This window comes from Neopsephotus bourkii, unplaced genomic scaffold (assembly GCF_033783945.1).
Source record: "Neopsephotus bourkii isolate Nb327-2 ecotype Australia unplaced genomic scaffold, CSIRO-AGI_Nbou_v1 NB_1638, whole genome shotgun sequence".
NCBI classification, from domain to species: domain Eukaryota; kingdom Metazoa; phylum Chordata; class Aves; order Psittaciformes; family Psittacidae; genus Neopsephotus; species Neopsephotus bourkii.
In genome coordinates this window covers 10,424,765-10,438,085 of record NW_026902113.1, presented here as the reverse complement: position 1 = coordinate 10,438,085, position 13,321 = coordinate 10,424,765, and the positions used below count along the sequence as shown (strand labels likewise).

The following is a 13,321-nucleotide window of genomic DNA, read 5'->3' as shown; positions in this document are numbered from 1 at the left end:
ACTCATTCAGAGTCAGGTGGAGGCTTTTTACAAGCTCACAGCAAATGCATTGAACTAAGAACTATCTTGCAGCAGGTGAAGGGCCAACACTGTACTGTAATACGGCTGCTGTGTGCTTGTGCTGTCCTCTCTGCCCCTTAAAAATCCTTGCTGAAAATTCCTTGTCCATCTTACTTTTCCTCTGACTTCCCAGCTTCCTCTTCTCCCTAGGGCTGGAAATGGCTTCTTAATTTGCTTTTGCAAGCTGCTGTGTAGTGTAGCATTTTCCCCATTGCAGATTAGCAGAGCTAACAGCCTGTCCTGTAGTGGCCTGGGCAGCTGATTTGGCTGTCCCGTTGGCTGCCTAATGAAGTAGCAGCTGAGTTGTTTCCAACTTTTTTACCCTGCTGTGGCTGGACCCAAGGATTTTACTGCATTTCCCAATTTACTGTGTTTCACAGATGCCCTCGTTGCAAACACATTCCCACAGAAGTGATTTTAAGGTGTCTTTCAAAATGGCCCTTTGCTTTAATCATGCTTATGCAGGAGATTGATGGAGAAAACCTGTAAAAGAGAGCTGAGGCTGGAAGAGTGGGTTTTTTCTTTATGGTTCCATGTGTTTTTTTGTCAGGGCCCTGTTGAGTGAGGTGCTGCCTATTCTTTGTTCACCTCTTCCTTCCCTATGTGGCAGCAGATAAGCTAGCAGAAGACACTGGGATGGAGAAGGATGGGACACAAGGAATGTCACCACCATCAGCAGTTGCTGGGTGTGATAATCTGCTGAACTGTTAGCTTAGCCACCTCCATGCCAAAACACAAGAGCTGAACTGCCACAGATAACACAACAGCCTGGTTACAACTGTGTCTGTCCCTCTGCTGCTTCCTTCTGTAGTCCTCACTATTACTTGATCGTGTTTTGGCTACACAGTCAGTAGGGTCTGTGGAAGAGAACACTGACCAGTTTAAAACACTGACTACAACCAAGCTGTAGGTGATAACAGCAGGCCATATTTGCTTACATCATGCTACATTATTTTGAGAATTTCCCACCTGAAATAGAAGGGTGTAGACCTTCTGTGGGCCTGTTCTGGTGTTAGAGTGATTTGGGGCATAGCCATGACTATCTGTAGTACCTTGTGCCAAACCAATATGCTCTTTGTTTCATTTTCCTTTTCCTAGGTATCAGCCAGAGCAGCCTAATTTGGCATACCAGATGGCTAGGACAACAGAGGAGACAGATAATAATGAGTCTGTGAGCACCAGTGAGTCTCAGGCTGGATTTCTGCCAGAGGAGGAGGAGAAGTGTTCCCTCAAAGCCATATTGTGTCCCCCAAATTCGGACCCTTCCAAATTCTCTGGCTCGGTGGTGAATATCTCAACCTTCATCATTGGTAAGCACTGGACAGTGCAGCTTAGAATCATAGAACAGTTAGGGTTGGAAAGGACCTTAGGATCATCAGGTTTCAACCCCCCCCCCCGCCATGGGCAGGGACACCTCGCTCTAAACCATATCACCCAAGGCCTCATCCAACCTGGCCTTGAACACTGCCAGGGATGGACCATTCACCACTTCCCTGGGCAACCTATTCCAGTGCCTCACCACCCTAACAGGAAAGAATTTCCTCCTTATATCCAGTCTAAACTTCCCCTGTTTAATTTTTAACCCATTACCCCTTGTCCTATCAACTACAGTCCCTAATGAAGAGTTCCTCCCCAGCATCCCTATAGGCCCCCTTCAGATACTGGAAGGCTGCTATGAGGTCTCCACACAGCCTTCTCTTCTTCAGGCTGAACAGCCCCAACTTTCTCAGCCTGTCTTCATATGGGAGGTGCTCCAGTCCCCTGATCATCCTCATGGGCCTCCTCTGGACTTGTTCCAACAGATCCATGTCCTTTTTATGTTGAGGACACCAGAACTGCACACAATACTCCAAGTGAGGTCTCACGAGAGCAGAGCAGAAGGGCAGGATCACCTCCTTCGACCTGCTGGTCACACTCCTTTTGATGCAGCCCAGGATACGGTTGGCTTTCTGGGCTGCAAGTGCACACTGAAGCTGGCGCATGTTCACTGCTTGGGGCAGTGAGCCAGCTGGTAAATCCTTGTACTCACTGTGGCAGGGAACTCACCTTCTTGCCCTGGTTTTGATAAGCTCTTGTAACGGCCAAAATAACTGAATATCTACAGATTAAATTTATGACTTGAAAAGAAACCCAGAGATGAGGGGGTGGGTATATAGGGAGAAGGGCATATCTCTTACAGTTATCTTTTCATGTGTTGCTGTTTTGTTTGCTGAGCTTCCAGACTCTGCTTTCCTCACTTGTGGTTTTGATTTTCTTGGTTTGGGGGTTGTTTGTTTGTTTGTTGTTGTTTTTCTGTTTCTAAAAAAAAAAAGAATCTGTATGCTTTGATGTCTTTTCACAGGTTTCCTTATTGTGGGTAGCTGTATCTTGACTGCTCTTGAGCCAAGTGTTCTGATAAAGGCTATATGGATTATTGCTGCCATCCTTGTTCTTGTTGTCAGCTTTGTTATATGGAAACAGCCTGAAAGCAAAACCAAGCTCTCCTTTAAGGTGAGTGTCCTGGGAGGTGTAGCTAGAGGTGGGAAGTGATTGGAGGAGGAAGTACATGTTGACCTGTGTCACAAGAGGGGTCCTGGCCAAGTGAACATGCAGAGAATATAGGCATGATGTGCAGTGCTGTCCATAGAGCCAGTGGTTTGAGCTCTCCAGCTATTTTGTCTGTAACCTTTTGTAGTCTGTGCTCCTTGCAAAAAGGAATGTCTTACCAGAGCCAGGCTAAGCCTCTGAGTGTGGTTTCCTCTTGGAGTCTAACCTCCAGAGGTTGGCATAGATGCTTTGCTGTAACATTCAAGTGTGTAGCAGAAGTAGCATTGTGGCAAGCCTACTACCCAGCAGTGCCCTGTGGGCAGAATCAGATTTGGCACAGAAAGACGGACTGAAGGGGTTAGCTGGGGGATTAGAGGAGGGCATCAGGAGGGGAAGCCTTGGGTCAGCTCAGAGGGGACAATAGAGGACTTGAAACGTAAAATGGTGCTGAAGTCCAGAACAAGCTGGGAGGGCAGAACTTGCTGCAGGGATGTGTCCAGAGGAAAGGGCAGGACAGTGCTTTTGAAAGCAGATGGTTATAGAATACGTAAGAGACAGAGATCAGAACAAAAAGGGATGATTTGAAGGGCCATGTCAGATCATGGATACAGAGGGAAAGAGAAACCAAGAAGAAAGTTTTGTGTGAGTATCAAAGGGGTACTTGCTAAAATGCTGTGAGAAAGTGCACTTTCATATCCTGTTTAGTCCCCAGGGAGATTAAGGGGTGTCCATTCTTTGTTTAACACTCTTAAGTATGAGGAACTTTGTCATTTTCCTGCCTTTCCAAGCACACCATCCTTTCTGTATTAACACTGGGAAGTTTGGGGGCATTTTTGCCATTATAATCCTGCAAGTCATATTTTGTCATTGATTTCAGGTTATTTCCCCAATTTATTAAGTTAGTTTTGGATTCTGATGCCATCCTCAAAACTCCTCTCATTTTGACTGCTCTTCAATTACAGTTTTTCAGTTAATTCTCTGATTTTAATCATTTATCCAGCCAGCATTGCCCAGGGTAGTGTTTGCAGCTCATTTTGTGGTTATGGTCCCAGAAGTGGAAACAGAAATGTCCAGGAGCAGAAAATTTAGGAGCTGTCACCTAGACTATTTTCTGAACTCACTTCTAAGGAGATCTCTTTGCCTTATGCTCCAGATGTTTTAGCTCCTTCTCTTCCCCTCAGCCACTGCCTTCTGGGGGAGTGGGGGGGGTGGGATTGAGCCATGTCACTTCTAAATCTGTAGTAACTTTCTTATCTCCTTGTGGTGTGTTAGACATTTACAACCTGACTCTCAAGGGACTTTTCTCTAAAGTGTCTCTGGGAATCCAAGGCTGACTGGTTATTTCCCGGTTGTTTTTCTGTATTTCTTTTTAATACGTAATTTGTCTCCCTTCTGCACTCTTTAGAGACCTTACAGGTGTACCAGGAGCTCTGCCTATGGTTGAGATCACTTCAGCAGTCTCTGGATACATAACTCACCCCCTGAGGGAAATCTCACTTGTCCCTCCTGGCGTGACAAAGCCTGATTAGAAAAATACTCTTCCTCTACTTTCTAATTTGTGTGCCCATCCCCTTTCTCTAATGATGTGAACAGATACTCATTGTAAATGTTTCTTGCATTTTTGCTGGGGGCTTTTTTTGTGATGCTTAAGTCAAGAAAGCTACTGCAACACTTAAACCTGTTTCTTCTTGTAAAGCTGCTTTTTCCTTAGGAGTGAAGTTTACTTTGCTTTTAGCTTTACGATGTTCACAAAGTTTTCTATTGTTATAATTTGACTTTATTGTCTTACTCTTCTTTGATTCTCAGATCACTAAAGCATTCCTAGGATAGCTGCAATATTTGCTGGTTTTCTTCTGCTCTGGGATTATTTGCATTAATTACTGTGGTACCTGCTGGATGAAGTTCCTCAGACATTCTCCTTACCTTCTTCTCCTGGTCTTCAGTAGGTGCCTGTCATGATGAAGTCCTTGGTTTTCCTCTTCTTTCCTTCCCCCCACAAATATTTAACATTGCTGCGAAAATTTCCCTCTTGCCTCCTTCCAGACCACAAAACAAGGAGATTCTTACAACAGGTGAACAGCGTTGTTCACATCCCTCTCCCACGGCGGGCTGATGTCCTCTGGTTTTGTCTAACCTTGCCTTTTCTCACATCTGGTAGATGAAGAGTTGGTAACAGTCATCACTTCCTGTTTACAATGGATCCGGTATTCTTGCCTGCCTGTTAATCATCCCTGTGGATGTAATATATCCCTCTTTTCTTTTTCAGGTACCTCTTTTGCCCCTTCTTCCTGTTGTGAGTATTTTTGTGAATGTTTACCTCATGATGCAGCTAGACCTTGGCACATGGATCCGGTTTGCAGTCTGGATGCTCATAGGTGAGTTAGAGAAAAAATGCTGTGTTCAACATTACTAGATTTTGTTAATCATAAATTCCTTGTAGCATTCTAGGGAGGGATTCTGCACTCTCACCATCCTTGGGCAAACTTGATGACTCAAGGCATTTAGGCAGCGTGCCTCAAGCTTGTTTTAAATTCAGGTGTCTTGAAGCCTTTGTGAGGATAAAGCAACAACCCATGAACCATCTTATGGGTCTTATTGCCAACAAGAAACCACAAAGTGTTTCTTGTTGGCTGGTTTTGAACTGCAGTCCAGGTGGTGGGCTTTGTGCTTCTGAAGCTGAAGGAGCTGAGCTGCATCCCAAGATGCTCCCAATAGACATGTGGAGAAGGCTGAATCACCTGAAACACCCAGGGAATTTATGATGATGGAAAAACACATTTGTAAGATCAGCATGAGTGCTGATGGGATGGATGCTGTAGGTACCTAAATGAAGAAAGCAAGCTCTGGGCAGAATGGACTCATTGGAAAACATGAGAGATTTTTCTAGTTGGGCCCCCTTTTGGAGCTGGGATAGATTGTCTTTTAAAGACTGGTGCCTGTGTTAATGGCTTTTTTCCCAAAGGAAGATAGTAGCTGTCCACTAGAAGCCAGCCATCAGGTTGGCTGAAGTTACTCCTAGTGCAACCTGTATTGTACTGAGTGTGGTTCTGTTACCTTGCAGAGCTAACGGTGCCCTCTCCCCTTGGCTTCCACAGGTTTTATCATCTACTTTACTTATGGAATATGGCACAGCGTGGAAGCCACCTATGCTGCCTCAGCAGATGTGGAGAGAAACACGGACGCTGGCTCAGAGAGCTGTAAATGACTGCATGTTTGGCTATGGGCAACTGGAGAATGGCTGCAGTGAAGGAAGCTTTGCGAGTGGGGGTCCTGAACCAGGTTATGTCTGGTTAATCAGTGATGCAGGAATAAGGAAGCATAATGCAGGACTCCCCAGCCCTGTTGCTGCAGCTTGCAGTCTGCTTAGTAGCCCAGTTAAAAGGGATCACAAGGAAAAAAAGCCACACCTCTGGCATACTGCTGGCAGCGCTCTCAGCTAATGTGGGGCTATGCGCTTCCCTTCCTCCTTCTTCCGTGTTTGATTTTTTCCCAGTGTGTAGAAAGAAAACTGCTTCTGTGTGCCAGTTAACCTTAAATGCTGCTATGAAACCAGGCCTCACCAAGGTCTTTCTTTCAGTAGCCCCAGGAATTACCTCCCCACAGATACTCTACCTGATTTTGCAGTGCTACTGTCAGGTTTAGAGCAGATCCGTCCTTCACCTGATGTGAGCTGTACCCCATGTGTACGCACAAGAAAAGGTTCTCTCCAGACACTGGCTTTCACCTGGTTAAGAAAGCACCTGCAAGACTTGCATTCTTTGAAGTATCAGATCTCATAGTTTTTGTGTATTTAACTTTTTCTTAACTGCATACTCGTATGCTTTAAGGCACATTGCTGCTGTGAAATGCTGGGAGGGTTTTCCGTTGCTGCTTGTTGGGTGAATGGTCACTTGCCAGCACGCAGGTAGTGCCAACAGATGTTCCTGCTTATATGTTCAGCAGAGGGATTGCCAGCTTCTGTTATAAAACTATGTAGTTCAAGAACTTGAATGGCTTGAAAAGAGCGGCTGTCTCCAAAGAGCTGTCCTACTTCTTCGCCTTGGAAATCACCAGCACTGTGGCTGCAGTGGCGGGGTGGCTAGTAGAAGGGAGCCCAGCTCTGGTAACAAGCGCTACCCTGTTTTTCTCTCCTTGCAGCAGTTTTATGTGCTGGCCAGGTGGCATTAGCAAAGGATTTGGCTGTGAGACTTTGAATTGACATTGGCAGGTGGAGTGCGTTTCACTCTGGAGAAGGGGAAGCATGGGAGGAACCTCGGTGGCTTGAACTTCTTCCATGAGCAATGCCTGGTGTCTGCCCCCTGCCCAGGGGAGGGCTGTGAGGGTGTGCAGGGGCTCCTTGGTCCTGGTAGAGTATGCAGCCCAGAAAACACTGCTAAGCTCGAGGGTCCAACTTGCTGAGAAGAGCTTTCCCTCTGTGGCTGGAGATCATCTCCAGAGCTGGGCTGTTGTGAAAGGTGGGAAATGAGAGTTCAGCCCAGGGCCTGTGTTTGGTTGACAGTGCCTTGGTTTTGCTGGAGATGAAACATTTCCTTAATTTTCTGCATAATGGCTTTCCCAAGCCAGATTCAGTACCCCCCCAAAAAAGGCTTGTTAAAGCATAAGTAAGATGAGCATTGCCCCTGTCATATCACTGATATAAATTCAAACAAAGAGGGGAGGGAGATTTAGGTTGGATATAAGGAAGAAATTCTTTACTGTGAGAGTGTTGAGGCACTGGAATAGGCTGCCCAAGAAAGCTGTGGCTGCCCCATCCCTGTCAGCGTTCAAGGCCAGGATGGACAGGGTGTCCCTGCCTGTGGCAGGGGGTTGGAACTAGACGATCTTACGGACCTTTCTAGTCCGAACCAGTCTTGCCTCTCAATTCACACTTCAGCTTGTACTGAAAAACAAATCATAGAATGGTTTAGGTTGGAAGGGACCTCTGAAGACTGTTCCAGCTTCCCTTCTATGGCCAGGAACATTTTGACTAGATCGGGTTGCTCAAAGCCCCGTCGAGTATAACCTCAAACACTTCCAGTGGTGCATCATCCCAGATCACCTCTCCTAACCTGACTGGATACTTTCCTAGGTGTCTGTCCTCCACAGTACTGCCTCTGAACACTGGACAGTCTTTAAACCTGTTTGTGAGCATGGCTATTGCTGACAAAGGGACAGGCTCTTGTCCCTGTTGTTCAGTTGGAGAGCTGAAGAACAGACCCCTGCATGACTTAACCTGGTACAGCAGAAAGGGGAAACAGACCATCTCCTGGGTTGCACGGCTGGACCGTGGTCTCTCACAGGTCTCCCAAGAGACACTTGATACCCTTACTGCCCACTAAGGAGTTTTAATTTTAGGTTCCTTCTAGTACACTGGGGACCTCTTATTGCCAGGGTTGGAACTGGGGTGAGTGAAGGCATTGTGTTCATTGCCTTCCAGGATGCGTTTTGAGTGCAGTTCCCTCTATAAAATGAAGTCAGGGCCAGCTCCAGTCCCTGGGTCTTGACCATCTGCCAAGCCTTTGCTCCCCCAGCAAATACAAAGTCTTAAGCAGGGAGAGAATAATATAGAAATGAAAAGCCACTAGGTTGAGGTCTGTTTTATTTAAATACCGGCAAGGTCGATACACTCCAGAACCTTCCAAAAAGCACTGAAGATGTGGTGGGAGGGAAAGAAGATGAAAATTCGGAGGGGAGCAAAGTTTCCTGTTTTACCAAAAATGTGAGGATATTTTTCCCTACCTTGGGTACCAGCTTCTGAGCAATTAAGACATTCAGAAGTGACCATATGGGGGTGAATTCTGACTGGAACCGTGTCTCCAAAGAAAATGATTTAAGAATATGCAGATTTCTTGCTGTATGTAAACTTATAATTATTATTAATATTAATATTTTATTATTAATATTAACTTATTTTTGTTATCTGCCTAGGGATTTGGTTTGGTATTTATATTCCATAACTTCATTTGAGCTTTGTGGCATATAGTAGCAGTATGTAGAAGGGAAAGTTCTGATGGGGTCATTTTTCATCAATTGCCTTTTCTCTGAGAAATTTAAAGACTTCTGTGTCAGCAGATATGGTATTTGTGCTATTACCTGTATCAGACCCAGAGCTAATGAAGGTGAGGATCCTTAGTTCCATCTCCCACTGTTCCATCTTGGTGTGTTCAACCCGTCAGTTTCCTTGTGGTTGGTGCTGCTGTCACTCTGGCTCTTTGTTGATACTCACCAGATACAAGCACGTAGAGGTAGCCTGCAGCCCTGCAAAGTGACAGGGAAGCGTATGTGTCTCCCTGCCTCTCTTGTCTACCTGCTTCTCCTGTGTCCAGCTGTACCTGAGAACATCCTGGTCTCTTCCCATGACTTGACCTGGGAGGTAGACCAGTGAGGAAGCGGGGAATTAGAGCTGCATACCCCTGCCCCATCGCCTCCTGGCTGCATCCCTCTCTTGCTTGTATGTTTTGTAAGCTGAAAGGCAAATTTGACTGCCTCCTTCTATGACAACATCAAGGACTTTGCTGAATGGGTGTGGTTTTATTATTGTATTATTTTTTTTTACCTCCCTGCTGATGTCTGTATGTAACATAGATCAAGCCAGGTGTCTCTTGAAGACACACAACTGCTGCTATAACCTTGCTGTTGTGGACAATAGGCTTTCATTCATTTGAGCTTTTCTTTGTAAATAATGCAGTTATTTTTTTATAGGAATGTTTTGTGCAGATGCAGAGCATTTTGCTGTATGAAGGGGTGGGAATAGAGAAGCAATACATTTGCTTGCCATGAGAATAGATCTGGTTTTGCCAAAGCTGAGAGACATAGTAAAAATGGCCTGCCTGATCTTTTGGAGGAGGCTCTGGCCTGAAGGACTGACCTTGTTTCAGCATATTTAGTTGCTCCCAGTCTGCTCGGTAGAGAGGAGCCCTCCAGGTGAGCTGTTGGAAGGTTCTGCTGATGGCCAGCTCACGATGGATTGAGGCGGGCAGCATCGAGGCTGCAGCTTCCAGTCAAAACAGCAAATCTGGGTATGTAGACAGTCAGCCTTTCTCCATGAAAACTGTTGCCAAAACAGCTTTTCCCCCACACCTCCCAAATGAATTGTTTGTGCAAAAATTACTAGCTTTTGCTTATTTGCTTACCGCTTTCTTTGGTCACTAAAAATCATTACTGTCCGGGTTTCAGCTTCAGTTTGCCCTTTTGCCATCCATCAGGATGGAGTTTGCTCCTGGTCTGTGCAGTGAGCGCCTTTGCTGGTTGTCAGGTAGATATCTGTCAGCAGGAGGGGGTACGGGGCTGCCCCCATGCCCACCAGCCCCATCTGAGCATGGCAGGGACCGGGGTGTGCTGCAGGCAAAGTGCTGCGGTTTGGAGCCATTTGTGCTTGGCTGCAGTAGGGTAAGGGGGCTGCAGGGGACCATGCTGGTGAAAGCACTGCCACGTGTTGCTGTTTATTGCCAGGTTTTGGAAGAGTAAAGTTTTAACTGGCAGTGCTTACTGTGGACACTCACCCTTCATCTATCCCACATGAAAACAAACTCCTATTCATAGTGTACAGAGGGTGCCTGTCACTGCGTGCTGCCCCCATTCCTACTGTCTCAGAGACCAGAAAGCAATACGATAGGATATTATGTTTATATTTGTAAAATATGCTGCTTTGGTGATTGCATTTCATATACTAATGAATTCCAGTGGGATTTCTTAAATTCTCTGTCCCCCACCCCTAAAAGCCATATATACTGAACATTGCTGTCACCTGCCCAAATGAGTAAAGGATGATGTGCAGCTCTTGCAGGCTTGAGGGGCTTGCTTTGGAGAGGAGGAGCAGGAGTGGTGCCAATTTTCATGTAGCAGGCTCCCCTGCAGTCTCTCCCCTGCATGCAGCTCAACACCCTCCCCTTTCAAAGGAAGCCTCTTGCCCCTGGGAGAAAAGCATCTGTCTTTTTAAACCCTTGAACAACCTTACTACATCCACTGGGCCCGACTTTACAGGCAGGTTCTGTTCCTTCCTCATTAAAAAGTTGCACTTCTTTAAGGCTAAATGTCTGTGTACACAGTGCACCATCAGTTACTCCTCACAGCCACCTCGCCTTTCCGCAGGTCCATCAGCCTGATTTGGGATGCCAGCATTCCAGCATCCCAGAATTGAGCTGAAGGCAAAGCTGCTTTGTCGGTGCCACCGGTTGCTCTGCCTGCTGCTGCTCAGCTTGTGGTGTGTCACCCGTTTCCCACTCCAGCAGCAAAGCCTCCCGCATAGACTCCCCAGACTGCCTTACACTGTGTTACGGTTGCAGTGGGGTCCTGTGGGGTGTCTGACACCCAGCTGGAAAACACATGATCCTGGAACGTCTCTGCCAGCAAGAGCCGGACCTCGATTTCTCTCAGGGTATTTCTCCTGGCTCGTGCTCCAAGACGTGAGGTTCCTCTGAGGCCAGCGAGAAACACCTCTTCCCCTCCATGCCATGCGGGGCTTTGGCTTCGTCAGAGTGACCTGTGGGCTTGAGACAGCAGTGGGAAACAAAGGGTTTGTTCCCTTGCAGCACAGTTGTGCCTTCCAGCAGTGCTGGGCACAGGGAGCAGGAGGAGCTGCTGGCAGCCACGAGGCAGTGTGCTGGCAAACCTAGTGTGAGTTTGGGGCACGTATGTCAGCGAAGGGGTTGTTACTGACCGAAGCCATGGAAGAGTCTGTATATTTTTTAATTATTAAGCAAAGTGTAAATAACTTTCTGTTGTCTGATGGTCTATTTTCCTAATGATTTCTCAGAATTTCTTATGGGCGTAATAAATAGTTTTAATGCTTGTTCTGCAAACAGGTCTATTTTTTTATCTTTTTAAAATCTTTGTTTGGGTTGGAGGTTTTGGGTTTATTTTGGTTTTTACCACGTTCATGTAGCGATTAAAGCCTTAAGTTTTACAATGCGAACCTTTCCCCAGAGCACAGCACTGGTGTGCGGCTACTTTTTATCCTGGCGACAGTGTAAATAACGTCTCCCCTGAATGATGCTTTTGGAATTTGGAAGTTCACTTGTAATTCTGTGGTACAGCATTAAAACACATTTCTCAGTATCCAGATAAATGATGCCTATTGTTTGCCCTCCTTTGTAAGCCTGCCTCTTTTCCAGCTGGTTCCCACTTCTTGCTGGCTGTCCCAGTCTCTGCAGGAGGACACTTGCTCTGGGAGCTGCTCACGTTAACTCTGCCCTGACTCAGATTTGCTGAGGCAGGTGGGACAATACATGGTGTGGGGAGTTGCCACAGGCTGGGGCGGATACTCAGTGCTGAGCAGCTTGTTGCTGCTGACACTGAGGCGAGTCTCTTCTGTCTTCTGGTACCAGTTCAGGTATTAGGTGGGACTTCCCAAACATGCAGTTAGTCTAAAATTCACCCAGGTGCTGTGAACTTCGTTGGCATTGCAAAGGTCAGTTGTCTCGGGAACCTGGGGCTGTGTAATGAATGAAGAGTTCTGCTCTTTTCGATGGGGTTTTCCAGGATAGCATCTGCAGGACAGCACTGACACAACCAGGAAGAAGTCTTGGCTGCTCCCTGCCACCACATCATCCTTTGTTTGCATCCTGCTTTGTGTGTCCTGCTGTAAATGAGTTGGTGGCCCCAGGAGCCCTACTTCTGTTCTCAGTCTTGGTCCTTCCCATAGCTTCCTCTGTGCCAGTTGAGCCAGGGGCTGGTGACAGACTTTCCAGGAGCACATTCCGAGGTGGGGTGTGCCCTGACTCCTCTTTAATCCTTGTGGGAAAGCCTGAGGAACTATGTGTGCTCTCAGTGGAAGGGCAGGGCAAGGGGAGGGTGTGTTGAAACAGCAGCAGACCGGCACACGAAGAGGGTACGCATTTGCTGCCATGTCTGAGCCATGGGCAGAAATGTTCTCCTTGCCACATACTGAAGCATGACACTTTAATAAAAGCACTGCAGACAACAACCCCTGGTCTCCCAGGAGATCCAACTGCACAGGAAGCACCCTTAGAAAAAGGAATTAATGGGATTTTTGATCTGATTTATAGCCCATTATTCATAGCTGTGTAACTCAACCAAGCCCCCCTGCTGTCACGAGGCTTATATGGCTGTCTAGCTTCAGTCTTTACTGTACTGGGGTAACCTTCAGTGAGGTTTCACATCTAATCCAGTTTCTGTGTGCACAGACATACAGAAAATGCTGCAGGACATGCTGGTTCATATGCGTCAGCCCATATGCGTGCTGGCGCATGCATTTATTATCAGGAATATATTACACTTATCTGTACATCATAACTGAAATTATACAAACTCTTCCTGTCATCATTAGCCACATAGTAAATGGGACCACAAAACCCCTGCTGCATGGGAAACTGTACAGAGGCTCCTCAGCGTGTCCATGGGACACAAACACCATCAGTGCAGAGACATAAAATACCTGATTTTGCACTTGATAGTTTTTCCTTTCCTCCCCCTGCCTATCACCACCACAAGCCTTTGCCGCTGGGCATCGCTGAGTCCTGTCCATGCCCTTAGCTACTGGAGATGCCATTTGAATGGGACCAAATGGCACATACCCACAGGAGAACGGAGCTATCCCGAAGCTCCCCATGCCCCCAGCTCATGCCAGCTCTCCTGCTACCCCACGGCTGTTACCCGCTCCCAGTGCCACTCTCTGGAGCTGCTCCAGAGCAGCAGCAGGCTGTTTTATTGCAGCCTTCCGCATCAAATAAAGATTAACCAAATCAAACAGCATCTTCTAAAGACATAGGGGCAATAAAACCCTTTTCTGCTTAGA

General features: G+C 46.7%; 1 protein-coding gene across 5 annotated transcripts in view; it reads left to right on the top strand.

Moving 5' to 3' along the window:
• SLC7A1 (solute carrier family 7 member 1) overlaps positions 1 to 13,321 on the top strand; it is a 57,263-nt gene that overhangs the window by 28,414 nt on the left and 15,528 nt on the right. For 3 of the 5 annotated variants that reach the window (XR_009728645.1, XM_061374475.1, XM_061374473.1), the window contains exons 9-12: positions 1,159 to 1,370; positions 2,402 to 2,550; positions 4,853 to 4,961; positions 5,682 to 5,783. Coding sequence is in view for 4 of the 5 variants with exons in the window: in XM_061374475.1 (XP_061230459.1) it covers positions 1,159 to 1,370; positions 2,402 to 2,550; positions 4,853 to 4,961; positions 5,682 to 5,783 (572 nt within the window). In the remaining variant the exon portion in view is untranslated. Of the gene's footprint in view, positions 1 to 1,158; positions 1,371 to 2,401; positions 2,551 to 4,852; positions 4,962 to 5,681; positions 11,633 to 13,321 lie in introns of those variants that run through there. The other 2 variants (XM_061374472.1, XM_061374474.1) reach the window with 2 other exon arrangements.